The sequence below is a fragment of the Monoraphidium neglectum genome (genome assembly GCF_000611645.1).
Source record: "Monoraphidium neglectum strain SAG 48.87 unplaced genomic scaffold scaffold06731, whole genome shotgun sequence".
NCBI classification, from domain to species: Eukaryota; Viridiplantae; Chlorophyta; class Chlorophyceae; order Sphaeropleales; family Selenastraceae; genus Monoraphidium; species Monoraphidium neglectum.
The window spans coordinates 1226-2005 of NW_014006916.1; the positions used below are offsets into that span (position 1 = coordinate 1226).

General features: G+C 66.4%; 1 protein-coding gene across 1 annotated transcript; it reads right to left on the bottom strand.

Annotated features, from left to right (window-relative positions):
* Nucleotides 1-328: 328 nt before the first annotated feature.
* On the bottom strand, nucleotides 329-763 carry MNEG_16735 (hypothetical protein; the record flags this gene model as incomplete). Its single annotated transcript, XM_014034795.1, has 1 exon — nucleotides 329-763. A coding segment is annotated over one exon (435 nt), but the record flags the coding sequence as incomplete, so codon positions are not given.
* Nucleotides 764-780: the final 17 nt, after the last annotated feature.

Consider the following 780-nt stretch of genomic DNA (forward strand, 5'->3'; position numbering starts at 1 on the left):
TTGACGCACACAGGGAAACAACGGGAAAAAGCAATCCGAAACAACAGTTAGGGGCACACGGTCATGACCAAGCCAGGATTAAGCTTTGTGCACGTGCAAGCCAGCACACGCCCATGGGGCATGCAGCAATACCGTATGTCAGTGCTAGGACTGCACTGGAGGGCGGTGATTGTCAAAACTTGCAAAGGGTAACCACCCCTCTCGCCCTCAGGCCGTTGTTTGTGTGTATGGGCCGTCGCCTGTGTCGCTGAGTGGATGCAGCCGCCCCCGTCTGCCCCACTTGTTTGCCGCCAAGCGACCCTCCCCGTTGCCGCAGCCGTGGTGGCCTTTAAGCCCCGCCGTCGCCACCGCCGATCCTACTGCCGGCAGCCCCCTCAACCGATTCCTCCTCCTCCTGCTGCTCCTGCTGCTGCTGCTGCTGCAGCTGCTGCTGCTGCTGCTGCTGCCGCTGAAGATTGTCGCCGCCCTCGCTATCCTCTGCCAGCGCGCGCGACGGGCACCTGACCTCCGGCCGCATCTGCCTCAGCTGCCACCTCAGCTCCTCAATCCACCCCAGCCGCTCCTCCACGCTCCGCAGCCGCACGTCTGGCGCCGCCGACGCCGCCGCGGCGCGCAGCGACGCGACGCGCGCGCGCGCGGCAGCCCACTGATCGGCCAGGAGCGCCTCCACCGCAGCGGCGTCGAGTTCGTGGGTGTTGGGGCGGCGGTGGATAGCCAGGGCTAGCAGCAGGAGGGGCAGGTACACCAGGCTGCCGCGGAACAGCTTGCGCGCGCTGAAGG